The sequence below is a fragment of the Coloeus monedula genome (assembly GCF_965178545.1).
Source record: "Coloeus monedula genome assembly, chromosome: 27".
Lineage (NCBI taxonomy): Eukaryota > Metazoa > Chordata > Aves > Passeriformes > Corvidae > Coloeus > Coloeus monedula.
In genome coordinates, this window is record NC_138807.1 from 5,129,986 (window position 1) to 5,150,058 (window position 20,073).

General features: G+C 49.7%; 2 protein-coding genes across 10 annotated transcripts; one reads left to right on the forward strand and one right to left on the reverse strand.

Moving 5' to 3' along the window:
• Window positions 1–552: 552 nt before the first annotated feature.
• Window positions 553–7,273, reverse strand: ARMC6 (armadillo repeat containing 6). 4 transcript variants are annotated; one of them, XM_082297987.1, is made up of 8 exons: window positions 7,143–7,273; window positions 6,214–6,367; window positions 5,693–5,775; window positions 4,407–4,977; window positions 3,806–3,951; window positions 3,136–3,267; window positions 2,548–2,685; window positions 553–1,763 (listed from the first exon to the last, which is right to left on the reverse strand). In XM_082297987.1, the coding sequence occupies exons 2-8, from the start codon at window positions 6,332–6,334 to the stop codon at window positions 1,551–1,553; spliced, it is 1,404 nt and encodes a 467-aa protein (XP_082154113.1). In that variant the 5' UTR covers window positions 6,335–6,367; window positions 7,143–7,273; the 3' UTR covers window positions 553–1,550. The 4 variants fall into 4 exon arrangements, with proteins under 4 accessions (XP_082154113.1, XP_082154111.1, XP_082154112.1 ...); XM_082297985.1 differs by having other exon boundaries at window positions 6,214–6,370; XM_082297986.1 differs by lacking the exon at window positions 7,143–7,273 and adding an exon at window positions 6,841–6,916 and having other exon boundaries at window positions 6,214–6,370.
• Window positions 7,274–7,597: 324 nt separating this feature from the next.
• SUGP2 (SURP and G-patch domain containing 2) lies at window positions 7,598–19,921 on the forward strand. Of its 6 annotated transcripts, none has more exons than XR_014227130.1 (10): window positions 7,598–7,883; window positions 8,939–10,558; window positions 11,910–12,027; window positions 12,643–13,121; window positions 13,322–13,433; window positions 13,934–14,436; window positions 14,880–14,944; window positions 15,669–15,805; window positions 16,715–17,915; window positions 19,299–19,921. XR_014227130.1 is itself a non-coding variant. In XM_082298065.1 (10 exons), exons 1-9 carry the CDS (start codon window positions 7,769–7,771, stop codon window positions 16,833–16,835), a joined length of 3,270 nt encoding a protein of 1,089 aa, XP_082154191.1. In that variant the 5' UTR covers window positions 7,598–7,768; the 3' UTR covers window positions 17,001–19,921. The 6 variants fall into 6 exon arrangements, 4 of the variants coding, with proteins under 4 accessions (XP_082154191.1, XP_082154192.1, XP_082154193.1 ...); XM_082298065.1 differs by having other exon boundaries at window positions 16,715–16,835; window positions 17,001–19,921; XM_082298066.1 differs by having other exon boundaries at window positions 16,715–16,835; window positions 17,739–19,921.
• The last annotated feature ends 152 nt before the right edge of the window (window positions 19,922–20,073 follow it).

Here is a 20,073-nt window from a genome sequence, read left to right on the forward strand (position 1 = left end):
GTCCTCCAGGCTGCGGCTCTGCTCGGTCCCCGCGGCCCCTCAGGGCTGGAGGCGGGAGCTCAGCTCCAGCAACTCTTGGTAAAAGGGGAAGGAAATTAAATCCCGCGGGGAGCCCTCTGTTTGATTCTCCCCCAGCCTTGGGGCTGCTTTTCCCCCATCCCAAACTCCCCAGAAAGGCCAAGCCTGGGAGGCACAGGCTGCACCAAACACGCTGCCCCCAGCAATCAGGTTCTCCCCAAAATGTAGGAGCTCTGCATCTCTTCATCAGCTCTTGTCCACTTTGCCGTGAAGGAACGAGGCCCTTTCACCCAGCCAGGGGTCAGAGCAGTGCACAAACCCCTCCAGCTCTTCCCCCAGCAGGCAGAGAGGAGCCAGGCAGCCTCTCCTCCCCCACGGGGGTAGGAAGCTTTGAAGAACACACTGACCTTTGCAATCTGCTGGCACACAGCAGCAGGGCTGCAGGAGGTTTTTACTCACAAACTCAGCACTTAGGCATTTCCAGCACCTTGCTTTTCCTGCCACAGAAAGGCTCCACAAAGAGCCGAGCACCCCTGGAACGTTTGTATGTTTTATAAGGTCACCAATTCTACAGAGAATATCACATTAAAAACATCCACTCACAAAAAACAGCGGCGGCAGCAGCGCAGGAGGAAGGCTCAGCACCAGAGCAGGGCTGGTAACACGGCCCAGCAAAAACCTTCAGCTGAGACTTCAGAGCCCTTCCGGGGCCTGCTTTGCCCACAAGTCCACAGTTTTGCGTCAGTCCATGAGGTTCTTGGCCTCTTCACTACAATTAAAGCATTCCTGGATCCAGGGAAGTGCTAAGAGGTGACAAAGCCTGGGCTTCCCAGTGCTTCCCGCTGCGTGGAACCACTGCCAGCTTGGCCCCACTTTAGAATTCCCACCCCCACTCCCAGTCCCTGCCCTGCTCCTCTCACTGAGGGAGAACATGAACTTTCCTCCTGGATGCCAATGGTTCCTTTGGGCCGTATTATCCCAAATCCTTACTTTGCTTTTTTTTGTTTAAAATGTTACGCTGGCGGAAAAAATCCCAAACAAAGCAGCAACACAGAGTAGGGTCAGCAGTAAAAGAACAAGGGAACAGAACAGAGCACATTCACAAATGCTGGGATTCCTCCTCATCCAGCCCGTGACCAGCTCCATGGGCAGAGGGACAAATGGGAACCAGCAGCCACGGTGCCAAACTCCAGACAGGAAAGAGCCACTCCTGCTGTCACCGCGGGGATCAGAGCAGCGGGAACAGCCCCGTCCTGCACACGAGGGGTGACAGCGGGGAGCAGATCATCTTCAGGCATTAGATGATCCAGGGAATGATCACTACACAGAGTTGATTTTGCAGCCTGTGAATGCAGAAAGCCATTTCAGCCGTAGCTCCCAAGAAAAAAGTTCCCTGCAGCCTCCCAAGCCAGGCATTTGCTTTGGATACTCCAGCTGGGCATCGGCGCCAAACGATCCATGCCCGTCGCTTCTCCCACAAGACTTCAGGGACAGAGACGCCTTGGAGCTTCCCTGCTCGGTGGAATGAGGATTCACTGAGCCAGGCTCCCCTTCTGGCCCGTCCACAGCTCCCGCAGCTCCACTTTGCAGCCCAGGTCCCTGAGGGCAGCCCTGGCCACGTCGTCGCAGTCCCTGTGCGCCGCGCGAGCCTCCGTGATCAGGTTCTCGGCTCCCATCTCCAGGATGGGCTGGGAAAAGTCCCGGCTCCGGGACACCAGGTTGCGGATCAGCATGCAGGCCTGTTTCTGGGGACACAGGGCAAGCACAGGGGTCAGTGGGGTTCACAGGGAAACACAGCCATGGGAGATTGTAGCACGCACAAAGCAGATCTGACTCCAGCTAAAGAGTATTTCTTGAGAAACCCAAATGTGAGATGCTGCAGAGAGCAACAAACCGTTCCCTGGAAGAATAAAATCCATGGATGTTATTCCCTGTTGAAGTTTGTGTTGAATCTCTGTACAAATATCCAACATCAGCCAATATCAATTAATTTTTAAGTAACGCTAAGAGAGAATTCTCCAGTGCAGCAGCCCCACCTTCCCACCCCTCCTATGCTGTTCCAGGCACTTAACTCAAAACGACTCCTTCAGAAAATATTTTCTATGGTATTTTAGTACTCTGGAAAGCACAGAAGCGAACACAGAACCTGCTGAAACCTGCAGGAGAAACCAGGGGCAAACTTCTTTCCATGCAGGTGGTTTATTTGATCCTGGAGAAAGATGGCACAGGCTGGGTTGGAAGGAGCCCATCCCCATTCTGCTCTTCCCAGAAGGAAAAAGAATGCCTGGAAGAGGAGTGTGGCATTCCACATCTTTAGGAACCCACAGCCAGATGGATGTGAAACCTAAATTAAGTTTTGCTTTGAGCAGATCAGGGTGACAAATGCAGGGGGGCTGCATTGAGTCACTGCCTTCCCAACACCCTCAAAACCTGTTGGAATTTGATGAGTAAAGGGAAAGATCCCACAGAAACAGGTAAGAGAGCCAAGAGCAGTCCTGATTGACTCACCAAGTGCTGTGAGGGACGTACCTGGACAGCCACCTCTTGTGGGTGAGCCTTCATGGCCTGCAGGGCTGCCAAGGCCCCACCGCCCTCCATGATGACGCTGCAGTTCTCGGGCTTGCGCAGGGCCAACATGCACAGGGCTGCACAGCCCTGCTCACAGATCTGCAACACAGAGGGGAGCACGCTCACTGCCTGGAAACGTGGCTTGAAGGGAAATAGAAGTGAGGTTTGTTTCCTTTTCTGGGAGTTTTTGATTTATTTTTATTGTTTTGAAGTTTCTCCCACCGCGGTATCCTGCTGCTCTGGCAAGTAAACCAAAGGGAGGGTTGGAATACTGATCTTAGAGGTATTTCCAACCTTCATGATTCTGTGTTTTGCATGCCAGAGGTGTAGAACACCGTCTCCACTATCTGTGTGATTCAGGAATGAGAAAAAATAAAACAATATACGGTGTAAAAACCTTTAAATTCACACAAATATTTGCCAGGCATGCTCTCTACAACTGAGTATTCAAGGTTTATACATTGCTGATGTATAAACACACATCCTGCAACTCAAGCTGAGCTCCATGCCCATCCCAGAGGGAATTCCCAAGCCCCTGGAGGGTGGTACCTGAGGGTTGCCCAGGTGGTGGCTGATGGCCAGCACGATGAGGTCGGTGCCCCCGGCATCCACGATGGCGTCTTTGACGTCGTCGTTCCCGGCCACGGCACGGATGGCACTGAGCACCTGCTTCACCACGTCCTGCTCCATGGAGAAAAAACAGGGCAAAAAACAGCAGAGAGAGTTTGAGACTTTGGAAAGCCAACCAGAACATCCCCCAGCAACTCCACGCCAATGGTTGTGGTAATTATCAGTTACAAGGAGTAACTCTACCCTCAGTCACTTTCTTGCCACATAAGGGACCTTGAAAATTTCTTGTCAAGCCATCAGTGAAGATCAAAGAATCAAACATCAACCTCTGGGACTCGAGCAGCTAAATCCTCCTGGATCTCTTCTAGTTGGAATGGTGGAAAACCAAGCATTCAGCTTTTCTGGGAGGAGGCAGAGTTCTGCTCTTGGAGGGTGGAAGACACAGGAGTAACTTAACTATGAGCTCACAGATCTTACCTGCAGAGCAGTTAATTCCATATATATGGCTGTAAATGAGGATCAGAGGGGTTCCAACCCTAATTGCACCTAAAATATTGCACAGGCTAAGGGTCACTCACTAAAATGAACCTCATTCCTTCGAATGAGATGTTCCCTCCAACCCATTCCCAAAGCACTTCCCATTGCTCACCGGGTGATCCATACAGTCAGCCAGGAGAGTCACCATAAAATTTAAGCCCCCAAGGTCCACAATTTCTTGGCAGAATTCATTCCTGACAGAGAGGCGAGAGAGGGTGGCACAGAGCTCACTGAGAACCCCGGAGTTATCCATGAACGCTGCAGAGGAGAGAGGAGGGATGGAGTAACTACAGGCAGGGAGGGTCCTGCAGAATTAATTTGTTTAATTTAAACAATATATTTAACATTTTACATTAAAACAAGAGATGACACCTGTTTCTAGGCAGAGCCAGAATGTGTTTTCTTGGCAAGAAGCACCTCAGCAGAGGTAACTGCCCCTAAACCTGTAAAATACTTCCTAAATACAGCAACAAACAGCTCTGACATTTGACTGCTCCAGAGGTTATCAGCAGCACCAGTGGCACTTTTTGGCTCTCTCAGGCACATTTCATCAACAGAATTAAACCCCGTTTCAGTGACAAATTCCTGAATCACCTCTGAGGAGCTTCGAGTTAGACAATGAGAGAAGAAATCACAGCTGATTCCCGAGACAGTAAAGAAAGAAATCCTGGGTGATTCCCGATTAGGATCAACAGCCCCGGGGCTAATTTTACCTTTTGCAGCTTCAATGAGGACTCTCAACCCATCGTTTTCCAAAACAATCATCTTGGCATGGTCGTGGGCGTGACCAAAGGGCACACGGATGTCATCGTCAAAGGTCATGATCCTGAGGGCCGAGGCCGCCGTCCTGACCACGTCAGCGCTGTTCCCGTGCTGGATAATGGCTCCAGTGAGGAGAGGGAGGATCCCACCCTTGACAAAGTCCTGCCTGTTCTGCTCGTGTTTGAGGCAGGCGTGCCGGACACAGCGGATCCCCGCCAGCGTCATCTCCGCGTCCTCCCGCTGTTCCCGCAGGGTCTGCAGCAGCAGCTCCTGCCCGGCGGCATCCAGCAGGTCTGGCTGCCCATCCAGCAAGGCAGACAGGGTGGAGAAGGCTTGGAGCAGTAAATCCCTGTCTCCTGAAGCCAGCTGGCAGGCAGAGAACACCACGGGGTAGGCCCCGTTCTGGCCGGCCAGGTAGCGGAACGCCAGCTGCTCCTTGCACTGCGCCGCGAAGGCCGAGAGCTGCTCGGGCAGCTCCGCCACGTCCGACTCGGCCACGGTGCTCCCCAGGGCATCCAGGGTCTGAGGGAGACACCAAGGGTTAGTTCTGCACCTGAACTGTGCAGGAAGAAGAGCAACTTGTTTATTTTTAGCGATAGTTTTAAGTTTAAATCAGTTTGATGTTATGGGAGCAATGGTTGTCTTAAAGAGCAGCATTTGGGCGTTGTGCACAGAACCCTTTGGAAGGACAGGGACTTCCCTCTGCCACCACTGTCACACCTCCACTGGGCACCAGTCTGACCAGCAGCAGGTGAATTGGGTCCTGCCAGCACATTCCAGCCCCAGAAGTGTCCAAGGCCAGGTTGGATGGGGCTTGGAGCAATGTGGGATAGGGGAACTGACTGCCCACTTTGTCACCAGCCCAGAGCCACATCCTGTCATTATTCCTTGGACACCTCCAAACCTCCCCAGGCAGCCCGTTCCAATGCCTGACCACTCTTTCCATGAGGAAATTCCTCCTGATGTCCCACCTGAGCCTCCCCTGGCACAGCTTGAGGCTGTTCCCTGTTGTCCTGTCCCTGGAGCAGAGCCTGACCCCCACCTCACTTACACAGATCCTCCCCTGAAAAGTGCAAGAAGCTCTTGGAATTTTTATCTCGTTCCCAGTTTGAAGAATAGATGGGATTAACTGCCTGAAGAGCTCCCAGAGAAATGGGACAGAGGCAGAAGTTGGCCTAGTACTTATATTATTATATAACCCTGATCCTTAGGAGACATCATCAATTTGTGCTCCTACCAGCAGGATTTGATGCTTTTGCCTCTGCCCGTTCTCAGAGGCAGGAGGTCGCACAGCTTTCACAATATTGCTCAGGTCCACACCTAAAATGGGAAATAAAACCAAGATTGGTTCCAAGATAACTAGAGTCAAATAAACAGTATTAGTTCCAGCTCTAGGGAAAATCTGCCAAGTTCACAGAGAACAAAGATGAACTTGTTGTAAAGATGCTGGGATGTTAAATTCTGACTGTAAGGTCAAATTCATCCTGGAACAAAGCTAGGTGTCAGTTGAGGGGAAAAAAGAAAGAATTTCATTTCACTGACCAAATTTCACCCTCCGGTTTCCCTCTAAGCAGTTTTCCAGTCATAATTAATCCACAAAACCAGGTCAGCATTAATGGTGTCTCTGTTCCACTTCACAAAGGCTCCTTTCCAATGCTGGATGATCCATCTTTGCCTACAGCTTTCTCTTAAACCTTCGGATTTGTAAAACCTCAGCCCGTAACAACCGAGCTGCAAAAGCAGCTGCATGTACAATACCTTGGGACTCAAACTGCTGCACAGCTTCTCTCACAGCCTCCTCTGGATCCATCTCAAACTCGGTGATGTTCTCCTGCACTGCATCATCAAACGTTTCTTGGGCGATCTGTTTGGACCCCATTTTCCTGGGATGGGATGAAAGCACCTCCGTGTCCTGCTGTCGAGAGAGGCCACAGCTCATTTTACTGCAAAACCTTCTAATGCCAACCAGAAACAAAGCAAGAGGGGTGTTCTTCCTCAAAACAAAAACTCAGAACTCTAAGCGAAAAATATACAGACGCATGACCGGATTTTTATTTAAGGGGAAAAATATGGCAATTAAGAGAGATAAGGACATATTTCAGCAGCATTCCAGGATTTTGATAGGGTTTCAGGATTTGTTACCGTGACACGGCTCTCGCTGCGGCACAGAGGGCACCGTGCCCGGTCACGGTCCCGGCCCTTCAGCCCGCCCCTACCCCGCTCCTCCCGGGCCCCGGCGCATCCCACACCCCCTCAGCAGGCCCCGCAAGCCTACGGGATCCCACCCCGCTGCTCCCAGCGACGCGGAGAAGACCCTGAAGGAAGGCGGCAGTGCTGGGGCAGCTCCGGGGCGCACCCGCGGCCGCGCTTCCCCTCACAACCCACCTGGGCTCCCGCCGGCCGCCCCCGCCGGACAAAAGGCGAGGGCGGGACGGCCCCACTCGGCCGCCGTACGCAGGCCCCGCCCGCTCCGCGCATGCGCCGCTGCCTAATCTCACGCCGTTCGCCCTCACGGCGAGCGAAAAAGAGCGCGGGGCGGCGCAGCGCGCATGCGCACCGCCCCGCGCCCGGCCGCTCCCACGCACGCGCAGTGTGCGGAGCGCGTCGAGGCGCGCCCGCGCTGCCCCAGCGCCCCGCCCCTGGAGCGGGAGGCCGCGGGCCGCTCCCCTCGCTCCCGTTCCGCTTACCGGCAGCGCGCCCGCGCCGTTAGCACCGCCCCGAGCCCGCAGCGCCGCGCCACCACCGCCCGCCTGCAGCGGATGAGGCGGCTCCGCGCGGCGCAGGCGCGGCGGGAGGGGGCGGGATCCGCCTGTCCGGGGGCGCGGCCAACCGCGGTTTGAGGGCGGGGTGGAATGGCCGAGGGGGCGCGGCCGGTGTGAGGGCGGGGGCGCGGTTAGACCGGCTCGGGGGCGCGGCCTAGAAGGGGGCGTGACCAGCAGCGGTCTCCGGGAGTCCCGGGGCCGGCGGGAGGGGCGTGGCTACCGGCGGAGGGGGCGGGGCCGGCGGCACCCCGCGCGGGCCGCTGGGAGGTCCCGGTGTGGCGGGAGGCGGCGGCGGCGGCGGGGCCGGGGCGGGCGGGGCCGCCTCGGTGAGGGCGGGGCGGGCTCGGGCTCGGGCTCCGCTCCGGCTCCGGCTCCGGCTCCGCTCCTCCTCCCGGCGCTGCGCGGGGGGCGGCGGGGAACCGTGAGGCTCCCCTCAGGCTGCGCCTCCCCTCAGGCCGCGGCGGGAGCTCGGCGCCCCGCGGGACCCCGGACCCGCGCCAGGCCGTGCCCCGGGCGGCGGCCGCGTTGTGCGGGGCGGCTCCAGGGGGAAAATGGCCTCTCGGAGGATCACCCGGGAGACGTTCGAGGCCGTGGTGCAGGACAAAGTTAAACGGTACCGCATGGAGCGGAGCGATGCCGCGGGGGACACCATCCATCATTTCAAAGGTAGGGAAGAGCGGGATGACGGACGCGCCGGGGGATGTGGCGGCTGTTCCGGGAGCAGCCTTCCATCGCCTGCCATTTATTTGCCTTGTGCTGGTGTTTTTCCACATCCATTTTTATGGAAGAGGCGAACAGCTGGGCAGGACTGACACCGTGCAAATTCTAAGGCGGGGGGGAAAAAAATGGAAATTCAGACAAAGGAATTCTGTTCAGGCAGCATCAGAGAGTGGGTCCAATTTCAGCGAGGTCTCCAGGGACGTTGCTGCAGGATGGAATTCTGTTGATGGCTGATAAGTTAAATAAACGTAGGAGTGCACTGGAAGCCTTCGGGTCTTTGTGTTTGGTGTTATTTTAGGAGAAATAGCTCAAAGCAGGACATTGACCTCATGAACATAACACAAAACGTGATCCCCAAATTTATTTTGCCTCCTAAATTTGAGATATAAAATGTCCAGCAAAACACTTGGATCACATTCACAGGGATAGGCATTCATAGGAGAGCTTTAAAATGAAATTTGTTATTTTTAGACTTGTATGAGCCCTGGAGAAATAATTTATATTAAATACTTCATTTTTTTTTCAAGTATTCTTTACTTTCGGAATCGAACTTCTGGGATTGAGGAACGGGGATCTTGGATAATGAGAAATCCTAGAATTTCCTGCAATAATTAGATAATTGTGGTTGAGTTTGCAGGAGATAGGAGCTTCTGTCCAACTGTGAGATTCCTCCTGGGAAATCTGGTTTGGGTGACAAGGTGGGGATTGGTCAAAGCTTGGAGTTGATGGTCTTGGAGGTCTTTGACAGTTTTAATTCTGGGAAACTGAAAGTTCGGGGTTTTGATGGGTTTTATGTCTCAGGAACCCCAGTAGAAGATGAAAATCTGAGAAAGTGATGAGCAAAGACAAACTGGGGTTTAGAGGAGAACTTGCTCTCCTCAGTCTCTGTAGGGATTGGAATATGGGAATATCCTGAAGTCAGATATGTGGATTTCCTTCAGAAATTTCGGTATTTTGACTCTTTTCAACCCCTAAATTCTTCCTGGTTTTATTTTCCCCAGCTCACTCCAGGCCGCTGCCCCGGCCCCGCTACAACCAGAGCTTCCACGACGACGGGAGGTTCCCTCACGACAACTCCCAGCACGAGGACTGGAGTGAGGATCCCAGGGAAGATTATCCCAGGGAAGACTATCCTGGCCCTTCCTACAGAGCCGCCAGCCCTCTGCTCCGCAAGGAAAATTATTTCCACGAACAATTCGGCCGCCCCACGCCCCGGGAGCGGGAATTTGGCCGGGATTATGGACGTCCCGCTTCCCAAAACCGGGAATACGGGCGTGCAGCTGCCCAAACCAGGGAATATGGGCACCCTGCTCCCCACAACCGGGAGTATGGACACCAAAACCGGGAATATGGGCGGGAGAGGGACTATGGGGGCCTGGCACCTCACGAGCAGGACTACGGCCCCTCGGATTCCTGGGAAGCCAGCGGGCCACACGAACCTGATTTTAGCTCCTCGGATATTTTAGGGGATTTCAGGTCGCCAGGGCTCATGGAAGAGGAATATGGCAGCGTGGAGAACCAGGAATACGAGGTGGAGTTCGGGGCGCCGGACAGCGAATTCCGGCCCCCGCTGCGGAGGGGAGGCGTGGGCAGGGGGAGGATCCTGAGGGGCAAGCGCCTCACCAGGGGGGTGGTGAAGGCAAAAGTGTTCAAAGGAGACATCAAAGCTCCCCTCAAGAAGTGGAACATGAAAAAGCCACAGCCAGGCCTCGATCCCAAACCGCTGGATCAGCCTCTGGAAGCTGCTGAACACCCCAGCCAGAGGCCGGTGCCCCTCCAGCAGCGCCCCAACCCCAAGCTGCCCCCACGCCCTCTGGCAGCCCAGAGACCCATCCTGAGGCTGCCGAAGCCTGCCCACGTGTTCAGGAACCTCAATTTTGACCTGGTGGATAAATCTGACATTTTTTCCACCTTCGGCATCGAAATCATCAAGTGGGCCGGGTTCCACGCCATCAAAAACGACGCCGAGTTCTCGCGGCTCTTCGGGGCCCTCTTCGAGCTGGAGACTGAGACCTGTGCCAAAATGTTGGCCTCCTTCAAGTGCTCCCTGAGGCCAGAGCACAGAGATTATTGTTTCTTCACCATCAAGAGTTTACAGCACGCCGCCCTGAAAACCCCCAAGGTGGACAACGAGTTCTTGAACATGCTGCTGGACAAGGGGGCGGTGAAAACCAAGAATTGTTTCTTTGAGATCATCAAACCTTTTGATAAATACATCATGAGGCTCCAGGACCGCCTCCTCAAGGGGGTCACCCCGCTGCTGATGGCCTGCAATGCCTACGAGCTGAGCATTAAAACCAATGGGTTTGGCAATCCCAGAGAAATGGCCAATGCTTTCGAGACCACTGTGTCCCTCTGTCGTAAATCCCTGGCCCTGCTGGGGCAGACCTTTGCTCTGGCCTCTGTTTTCAGGCAGGAGAAAATCCTGGAGGCTGTGGGGCTCCAGGAGATGGCTCCAGCACCGACATTATTCCCAAATTTTGATGATTCGACGCTGTTTGGGAGGGAGTACATTGAGAACTTGAAGGCTTGGTTGGAGAAGAGTGGATACCCGATCCAGATGAAAAAACCAGAGCCAGAATCCACGGAGCAGCTCAAAGCACCCTCCCCTGACACCAAAGGTAAAAAAGGGAGGGCGCTGCTGGGAGATGCTTTGCAGGATGTGTTTGATTTTTATGGTTTCATCAGGTCAGGAATTCCTGACTCTGGGAATTCCAGGTAAATCCCAAATCAGGGCTGGGGCAGGGAGTGAATGCTCTCTGTTGGCATTTTTGTTGTGAAACCGTGTCCTTCCTCCCCTTTCTGGCACCTGTTTAGACCTTAAATCCAGGATTTTCATCCCAGTTTCACCACCTCAAGGTAGGGAGGCCAGGACCAACCTGGAACTGCCTTTACTACAGAGTGAATATTTGCATATATGCAAATCTGGAGATGTCACCATCACCACTTTAATCAGATCCAGGTGCATTCCTCTGGAGATGTTCATACCCCATCCCTGGGTTATGCCAGTGATTCTTCCTGCCTAAAACATTCCTGCTCATCCTGGTTTTTCCTAACTGAGCTTCAGATCCTTTCTCAGGGAGGCCTTGCAGTGCTGACACCGAATGGTTGAAAATTTGTCACTCAGCCCTTTGGAGCAGCGTTCAAATAAACGGATTTTCCACAAAATCCTTTTGCTCCATGAAGAAATTGCCTTTTTAAGGATGATTTCACTTACCTAGGAGAGCCAAAAATATTTTTTTAAACCGTGGTGTTTTTAATAATAATGAACAGGTGCAGAATCTCAGTTAAAGTTTAGAGTTTTCCTTAATTTATTTTAATTTGGGAAGGATGCACTGGAAAGTGTGGGTTCCTTGGGAAGAGCATTTCCAGCAGGTCAGGGAGGGGATCCTGCCCCTCTGCTCCCTCTGGAGTGCCCAGTTCTGGGCTCCACTGTTCCAGGAAGACCAGGAGAGGCTCCAGAAATTATTTGGGGTCTGGAGCTTGAGGAGAGACTGTGGGGCTGGGCCTGGAGAAGGGTAGGCTGAGAGGGGATCCCAAAATCCATACAAATATCCCCAAAGAGTGTCCAGAGGATGGTGCCAGGCTCTTCCCAGTGACGGGACAAGGGGTAATGGCCACAAACTAAAGCACAATGAGTTCCACCTCCCCATGAGGAAGAATTTCTTTCCATGGAAGTGGCAGAGCTCTGGAGCAGCTGCCCAGGGAGGGAACCTGGAGCCTCCTTTGGGGACATCCCAACCCCACCAGACATTCCTGTGTCACCCACTCCTGGGCAGGGGTTGGATTTGGGATCTCCAGATGTCCCTTCCCACCCCAGCCTTCCTGGGATTCTGTTGCCTCTTAATACCTTGAAAAATTGCAAATATCAACCTGTGAAAAAATAAAAATGACAGCATCTTGTATCTTGTCACTCTGCTGATGAGAATAAAACAACGAGTGGGTTTGACTGGTTTTTATTTCTCCCCGCAGCCCCACAACGAGCTGACAGGAAAGTTGTGGACACAATCGAGCAGCTGGTGACCAGCATCGTGTCAGGAACTTTGTCTGCCAAAGACAGGAATGCTCAGAAGAACTGTCCCGAATATTGGTGGGTGTGTGGGAACTGGGGCTGGGGTATTTGGAGTAGATGTAATTAAGTTCAGCCTTTCACTCAATGGAAAAGATCAAAGCCTATTGTATATTTAATCAGCTTTTTTTTTTTTTTTTTTTTTTTGGAGAATGTTTTCCTGGAGCTAATTATCCTGCTGTCCCTGGAAATGATCCTGGTGTTTGTGTTGTGGGGAGGAGATCCCGTTCCTTTTGATGTGCCAATAATGGCTCTTTGTCGATCCAAATCCGAGGTGTTAAAAGCAATTTGCATTTAGGAGCAAATGCAGGTGATGGAGACATCCAGCAAGGTAACAGGATTTAGAGTTCCACGAGTTGGAAAAGGGAAGCTGAGACATCTCCAGTGTATGACAGCACCTCTCCATGTGTGAGCTGATTAATTACCCAAACGATTTATGTCAAACCCTCCATTATTTATTTGCTTGGCACACTTTCCTTGCTGCTCTAGACTTGTTATTCCCAGAGAAACCTGCTCAGCCTCACGCTAAACACCTGGAAAAAAAAAAAAAAAGAAAAAGCTGGATCGCTGAGATTTCCTGGCTTGAAAAATTAAGAATTTTCAGCTGAGTTCTCCTTTCATTTCTGTGTTCCTCAGGTTCCTGTCTGACGAGGACAGTCTGGAGTACAAATATTACAGGCTGAGGCTGTCAGAGGTGCAGAGAAGGACCGTGGGTGGGGAGGGAGCTGCCCCGGAGTCCCTCCGGGCCATGCTCTACGCCAGGAAAGTCGCCAGCATTAAAAGGAGGCTTTTCAAGAGGAAAAAACTTGGAATTCTCCCACCCCGTGGCACCAGGGCGAGGAAGGTGAGGAGAGCAACCACAGGCACCCAGACTGTGCTGTCAGCTGGGACAGTGCTGAAGCACCAAGACAAACATCTTCCAGGTTCAATCCAGGCAAAGATTTCCGTGCCAGATTCCAGCCTGTCCCAGCAGAGCCCTGCCCTCGACGCCACCTCAGCCTCCCAAGGTGCCACCAGCTCCGAGGTTTCTGTGCCAGCAGAGGGAAAAGCAGATCCTGAGGATTTATCACCATCACCAGAGCTTTTCCCACCGTTGGCCTCTCAGTTTCCTGATGGTGAGTGAGGATTCGGGGTTAGATGTGGAATTTTATAGAAAAAAATTTCTCCTGCAAACCAGTTATCCATGAAAATAATTTCTGTTGGAAATCCTAACCATCATTTCTTTTATTATTTATTTGTGAAGTGGCTAGTTCTCAGCTTGCACTGACCTTTCCAGGCTCTGGGTGATGCTAACAGAACATTTTGTCCCTTGCAGTGGATGCCAAAACCATGGAAACTGCAGAGAAACTCGCCAAGTTTGTGGCTCAGGTAGGACCAGAAATCGAGCAGTTCAGCATAGACAACAGTGCAGATAACCCCGACCTCTGGTGAGTACCTGCACCTGCCTCTGGAAACCCATCACAACCCCCAAAATGCTTCCTTTTCCTTTCATTTTTTGCTGAGATCTCTGTTTTTAGTGTGTTCAAGAACAGAGGATTTGGGGCAATTCTCCCTGGTGTCTTCAGCACTTCCATTAATGGTGAATATCTGAAATATCTCAGAAAAAACCCCACTTCTCCCAAATGCATAGATTTATTTCTTTTTGATCCTAATAATCAACCTGAATCCTGAAACAAAAGTGAATTTTCAAGATGATTCCGCTGAATTAATTCTTCCCAGCAGGGTTTGGGAAGTGCTGCTGAACATCAGCTTTGGGGGAAAATTGCTGTTTGTAGGAAGGGAATCCTCCAGTTCTCCCCAAACACACGTGGAGTGACCACTCAAAAATCAACCAGAGACTGATTTCTATTATCTTGCATCGTTCCAGCTGAAGAAAATCTCTTCCTGACCTTATTTTCCCTGGATTTTTGGTTTTTCATTGGCTCAGGTTTCTCCAGGATCAAAACAGCTCCGCTTTCAAGTTCTACAGAATGAAAGTTTATGAGTTGTGCCCTTCCATCAACTTCAGTGCTGAGGCAGCTGAGGCTGGAGAAAGTGCTAAAGCTACAGAGAGAACCCTGGAGATGTCAGAAGAGGAAGAGGAGGAGGAGGAAGAAGAAGAAGAGGAAGAAGACAACGAGGAGGAAGCTGAGTTTGAGGAGGAAACCTCCCAACCTCTGGAAGAAACGGAGGGGGAAGAGGAGGACGTGCCAGCAGGTAGAAGTGTGGCAAACCTAGAGGAAGAGCTGGTTTCCAGAGCAGGAGAGGAAATTGCAGGAGGTGAAATGCAGCTTTCCAGCCCTTCTGATGGTGCTGTACCAAATCTGTCGACACAGGCACCGCCCCCGGCCCCCGGCGCCCGATTCCCCCGCAAACGAATCAGCAGCAAGTCCCTGAAAGTTGGGATGATCCCTGCTTCCAAAAGGATCTGCCTCATAGAAGAACCCAAAGGTCAGTGGGCATGGAAATGTTTCCGTTTTCTATCGAAACAAAAGAGAATTTGGACAAAAATCCCGCTTGTTTTTTTTTTTTTTTTTTTTGTTTAGGTGCTTTGTTGCTGGTTGTTGATTTAAAAAATTGCATTTCACGCAAAACTGAACACAAAATTCACTTTTTTCAAGGGGCAAAGGAGAAGCTGAATAAATAATTTGTGTTATGGGCCAACAGCAAAGTTTGTATCAAACATCTTCCAATATTCTCTGAGTATATTTTTGATATTTCTGAGTTCTGATCTTTCTTATTGCTCTGATTTTTCTTATTGATTCTGTTTTAGGTCCAGGCATTGAGTTAGGCTTGAAATGCACTTTTTGGAGGTTTTTTTGGCTGTGTTTTGGAGTTCTTTACTAAAATAATTTTGCTTTCCAGCTGAATTTTGTCTTTGATTTGCCTTGCAGTGCATGAACCTGTCAGGATTGCTTATGACAGACCCCGGGGCTGCCCTGTCACAAAGAAAAAAAAGGTAAAAAATTTGTGTTCCAGCCACAGAATCAAACTAAAAATGAGAAACTTTGTTCTGGAAAAAATCTGGACTAAAGCTGTGGCTCCTCTAAACTTTAATATTTTAGATTTTAACCACCTTTTTTTTGATTATTGCAAAGCTGGGTGTTAATTTTCTATTTAAAAAATAAAGATTTGGGTGCTTTGCTGCTCGGAAAACAATCTTGTGATTTTCCAAAATTGGTGAGGTTTTATCTAACTGGTGCTGTATTTGTAACAGAGATTGAGTCAGCAAATCACTCAATATTTATTATTTTAGAAAAACCAACTGTATAAAGTACAAAGGGTTGTTATTTGCCATTTTAACAATGTAATTAAACAGTCTGAGGAGCTGAAATTGATCTTTTTTTAAAAGGAATTTCCTTTTTTTAAAGTAATTTTTTTTCAGGATTTTTTTAAAGGAATTATTTTTAAAGGAATATTTTGTTAAAGGAATTTCTTTTAAGGAGCTTTTTTTTAAGGATTTTTTTATAAAGAATATTTTTTTCAAGAAAAATTTTTAAGGGAATTACCCTCTGAGTGACTTTTTTCTGAAGAAGAAAATAATCCTCTAGATCCAGAAATCCAAACAAAACTCAATTTAAGGCTGGCTGGGGGTGGATTTGAGCCATTTTTAATAAATCACCTCCCTGCCTAACAACCCTCCTTTGTTTTTCTCCTGCTTTCCCCCCCCTTTTTTTCCATAGAAACCAAAAGATTTGGAATTTTCCCACAAGAGACTGACCCCCAGGAACGTGGGGTTCCAGATGCTGCAGAAGATGGGCTGGCAGGAGGGCCACGGCCTGGGCACACGGGGCAGAGGCATCAGAGAACCTGTCCAAGTGTATGTAAGGGCAGCTGGAAAAATTTGGGATGCTCCAATTCCACCCTGGCAGGGTTTTTATCCCACAGGATTATCCCCAGGATCTCCCTGTTGCTCCATCAAACACATGAATTACAAGAAAAATTCAGCAATGTTGCAAGTTTAGGCAGTAATTTGATTTTTTTCTCTAATTTTGTGGTTTATTGCACATGGGAAAAGGTGAGTGCTGCTGCCATGAGGTAAGTTTTGTCTTTAAAATTCACTTTTTTAAAGAAAAGAAGGTTGATTTTGTCATTTAAAGCTGCTGTATCCAGAGTCCAGCATGGAGAATGGATAATAATTCCTCATGGATAATACTTCCCTATGGATTCCTTCATCCCTCTGCCTGAAAAAGGAGCAGAAATCTTATTTATTTCATAATTTCCCCCTGAGCCCACACAACTTTTCCAGTCCACACTCCTAGAAATTTTCCTTCTCCAGGGATTTCTGTGCTCTCTTCACGCCCTCGGGGCAGTTCCTGCTCATTTTAATTTTATTAAATGATTGAATTTAGTAATTGGTTCTTCTCTTCACTCCGTAAAATCCCCTTTTATCCAGAGCTTTTTGGTGTTTCCTGCTCACTCCTCAAAGCCTCTTAATTTCTGAAATAACAAAATCAAGGGTTTTTTGGGGCATCTTTTCAGCAGAGGACCAAGCCTAAAGTTAAAACTGATACCAGAATTTGCTCTGCCACCTGATTTTATCCACAAAATCCCTTTTTCCTGCTGGGAATTTGCACTTGGAACGGGAGGTGGGGGATTATTTTAAATAATTCGCTGTGCCAGGCACCAAATTTGTGCAGAATTGGTGCCACCTGAGCTGTGCCTGTGTTGGAAAAGCTGGGTTTTTTGGCATCTCGGGGTGTTCTAACTCTCAAATTTTGCTCCCTAGGGGTGCAACCTCTGCAGGGGAGGGCTTGGGTGTTGCAGGGGAAGAGAATAAAGAAGATGCATTTGATGTTTTCCGTCAGAGAATGATACAAATGTACAGGCAGAAAAGAGCAAGTAAATAGGTAGGTGCCACAGCCTTTAGGGTCTGCAATTAAAGCCCACGTTTAAAATCTTCCTTCTCCAAGCAATTTATTTGCTGTTGCCACCAAGTTTTTTCTGGTTTCTGAGAATCCAGAGGTGCCCTGAAGTGCCTGGAGGTGCTGAGTGACCCCGAATCTTCTTTCTAGGTTTGACAAACAGAGGCTGGGACATGCAGAGCTGCTGTGGGGGAAGCTGCAGCAGCGGGAAGAGCGCTCGGCTCTCTCGTAGAGGACTCCAGTTTTGAGTTTTGTTTGTTTGCCAAGCTTCCTGCTGGCCCTGGGTGGTGCAGGGTCTCATCTTCTGAGGAAGAAACAGCTGCTTTTGGTGTCAGAAGTGCCTGTTCCCCTCTGTCTCTTTGGCCAAATCTCTCTTGGGATGGGATTGCTCACCAAAAAATGGAATGAGTGACCTGGAAGCCGCGCTTAGCCTGGTTCTGGTCCTTTCTCCAACCAAGAGTCTTCTCCAATTCCCATCTTTTGCAAGGCAGTTCAGATTTTAAGATCCATTTTGTTGTTGGGGTAAATCTTCCAATCTCCTCCTGCATTTTTCCTTCCTTCCATCCACCAATTCTCAGCCTCCACCACTGTGTTTATTTTGGAGTCTTGTAGGATGAACAGCTGAGCTCATCCCAGGCTGGCAACACCAAACTCTTCCCTGACAACCTCAGCTCCGAAGGTTTTTGGTTGCAAAGGACAAATAATTAATTTTCAAGGGTGCTTTTTGTTTTGTTTCTTGCTCTTCTCCAAGAAATTCTTGAGGGATTCCTTTCCTTCCCCCTGGGCAGATGCAATTCCTGTTCCTGCAGATGAAGAGAACGCTCGGAATTCCGCTGGAAGTGGATCACCAGTTCAGAGAATAATTCCTATTAAATATTTGCTTTGCAGAAGTTCTCTGAGTGAACAACCCCAAGGCATAAGACAAAAAACTTGTGCTTTTAAGGGAATATGGCAGAATTTCCTGGAAGAGAAGCCTGGATTCATGAACAAAAAGTGTTTCCTGCTTGGGGAAGCAGCTCTGAAGACGTGGAAGATTTCAAAGTGGTACCAAAATTAACACCCAAGGTCTGATCATTCATCTTTTCCTGACTTGCTGAGGGGGACAGAATTTAAATACTGCACCTTTTAGTGCTTCCTCCATCATTTCCAGTCCAAACCCAGCCCCAAGTCTTCACTTGGATGTTCCAAACCTGCTTCACTGGAGATCTTTTTAAAGTTTTTGCTGACCAGCAGCCAAAAATCTGCATGAAAATTGTTCTTGACTTACCAACTTGCCCCTGCCTGCTGCTCGAAGAGCAAAATTAAACTCTTCTCTCCATTAAAAACTGTTTTCAATCCATAGCAACAAATTCTCCTTGCTTGTAGCAGCCACTTTTAGTTCATGAATGCAAAGTTTGGTGGGTTTTTTTTTTTCCTTTGCTGTCTTTGAAAACAAAATTGTGGCATTGGGTAATTTCCTCCTCACTCAGTTTGAGCTGCCTTGAGGCACAAAAATCACTCAGAAACCCCAAAAATGACAAGTCCAGGAAAATATTCTGGTTTTCCATGGATATCAGATGTGTCTTCACCTTCACAGTGCAAGGAGCTGAAGCACCAAGGCCATAAATACAAATTTTGGTGGCAGATTAAGGACATTTGAGACATTTCTCAAATTTCTTGGAAGTGTTGCAATCCTTAAAGGTTTTGGGCCACAGGAAGAGCATCAATCCCAGTGCTTGGCAGGGGTGCTGAGCTGTTTAAGTCCATTTTTGGGGTGTTTTTCACTGCCCCCCTTTCTTTCCTGGGTTTAATCAGGAAAACCTGAGCCTTTCCATGAGATCTCCCAGTCCCAGCCTGGACTGGGATAACTGGAGCCAGTGCTGGTCTCTGATTTATCCCCCAGCTGGGTTTGGCTTTTCTTTGAACCTTCCCAGTGTTGCTGTTCACAATTTTTATTTCCTTGCACAATTCCCCCTTCTTCTTTCCCCTCAAATTTTGGAAGGATTCTGTGTGACAAAAGTGGAATTTCAGGCCGGATTTAAATCCCCTCTCAGGCCAGACCAGCTCTGGTTGAACCCTGACTTCACCAGGCACCTTTTGGGGTGCATTTGCTGCTCCCCACACTCGGAGGAAAGCGCTGCTGATCCAGGAAAATGGTTCCATTCAGAGTTTTAGTTTAATTTTGAGTTTTAATGCTGCCTTGAGAGTCAGAAGTGACCGCTGGGCACAGCGTGTCCTGGCTGGCCGGAGCCTGGCCTGCCTTCCCTTGTGCCAAACCTCACTCGCAGCAGTGCTGGTGCTGAAATTCCTTCCCCCAAACGGGATTTTGGACCTGCCTTTTGCAGGCAGCTCTGCCAAATTTGCCAATATTTGTAAATATGAAACATTTGTTGGCCACTTTGCCCTGCTGGAGGTTTAAAAGCTTCTTCTTTTTTTTTTTTTTTTTTTTCTTTTTTTCTGTTATTTTAGTTCCAGGCTCTCTTCCATGAAGACTGCAAGCTTCAGTGACCATTTTAACTCACTCCAGTGGTGTGTCTGCTGTCTTTTGGTTGAGTTTTGCCATTAATCCCGTAGAGAATTTGCTCCTTTCTGTCCCGTGCAGATGCAGCAGTGCTGAGCTAGTGGCAATGGCTTTATGTTCCGAGAAAAACCGAACATTTCCCCTCTCTCCCCACACCCCTTTTAGTGTAAGTAAACCTTTGGTAGCGTTGTTAAATCTCTGGATAGCTGCAATAAATGTAGAGCTGGACGATTCCTGGTTTCAGTGATGTTTTTTTGCTTGTGAGTTTGGCCATTTGTAAGAGATATGCATCCCTTTTTTATTTTGCTTTGGCACGAGGCGGTGGAGTCGGGATCCTGCAGCGTCCTGTCGGAGCGGAGCAGGATTTTGGGGTGTCTGAGGGAAGGGAGCTCCCTCTGTTCCGTGCTGCTGAATGTCTCTGTGGAGAGCCCACGGAACCACTGCTGATTTGTCCTTTCCCACGTGTTTTTTGGTGCATTCAATCCGCCCCCCACAGCGTCACTGTGCCCCAGAGGTCCCCCTTTATCCCCCTGTCCCAGGAACGAGCTTTGTCTCTGATTTCCTTGCTTAAAACAGCAAAACTTTTTTCTTTTCCATCCCTGGGTGGTTTCCTGTTGCCTTTAAATCCAATTTTTTTTGTTTTCCCTAAGGCAGGAGGTGAAGAGGGGTGGAAGTTTTAGGGAGCTGAAATTTAACCCTTGTTCAACCTTTGCCCTCCCAATC